General features: G+C 41.1%; 1 protein-coding gene across 1 annotated transcript; it reads left to right on the top strand.

The window, feature by feature from the left end:
- The first annotated feature begins 66 nt into the window (after positions 1-66).
- Positions 67-654, top strand: LOC106322149 (receptor-like serine/threonine-protein kinase SD1-8). Its single transcript, XM_013760297.1, has 2 exons — positions 67-233; positions 329-654. Exons 1-2 carry the CDS (start codon positions 90-92, stop codon positions 644-646), a joined length of 462 nt encoding a protein of 153 aa, XP_013615751.1. The 5' UTR covers positions 67-89; the 3' UTR covers positions 647-654.

Raw genomic sequence — 654 nt, 5'->3', positions numbered from 1 at the left:
AAAAAAACATCATCACATTTTTGAAGCAATTAAGAGCTACCCAAACACAGCTTAAAACCTGATAGCTATATTTTCTACGCAGCGGCTACATGTCCCCAGAATACGCTATGGAAGGGATATTCTCTATGAAGTCAGATGTCTTTAGTTTTGGAGTCTTGCTTCTTGAAATTATAAGTGGCAAGAGGAATAAAGGATTCAACAACTCGGGCCGTGACAACAATCTTCTCGATTGTGTAAGCTTGAAACCTCTTTAACTTGATTGTGTTGCACGCACACTCAAAATATCTGAAGATATCACTTAAGAATAGATTAAACGTTTATGCACCAGGTGTGGAGGAATTGGAAAGAAGGTCAAGGTCTAGAGATTGTAGACACGGTCATCATAGATTCTTCCTCACCAACGTTCAGGCCACGTGATATCCAAAGGTGTTTACAAATTGGCCTCTTGTGTGTTCAAGCCCGTCCAGATGATAGACCAATTATGTCGGCTGTTGTTTTCATGCTGGAAAGCGAAGCAGCAGATATTCCTCAACCTAAACCGCCAGGTTATTGCGTCATAGGAAATTATTCGACTTGGAGTAAACAGCGAGACCGTGAATCTTGCACAGTGAACCAGATCACCATGTCGATTATAGACGCTAGGTAATGTGATGT

The sequence above is a fragment of the Brassica oleracea genome, unplaced genomic scaffold (assembly GCF_000695525.1).
Source record: "Brassica oleracea var. oleracea cultivar TO1000 unplaced genomic scaffold, BOL UnpScaffold08160, whole genome shotgun sequence".
NCBI lineage: Eukaryota > Viridiplantae > Streptophyta > Magnoliopsida > Brassicales > Brassicaceae > Brassica > Brassica oleracea.
Note: the sequence above shows the minus strand (reverse complement) of the source record. Positions and strands in the feature narration are given on the sequence as shown.

Bases quoted from the DNA above. Each gene is read 5' to 3' on its own strand.
- LOC106322149 (XM_013760297.1), top strand. From the start codon at position 90: ATGTCCCCAGAATACGCTATGGAAGGGATATTCTCTATGAAGTCAGAT. The intron at 234-328 runs GTAAGCTTGAAA...TTTATGCACCAG, and splicing joins ACAACAATCTTCTCGATTGT to GTGTGGAGGAATTGGAAAGA.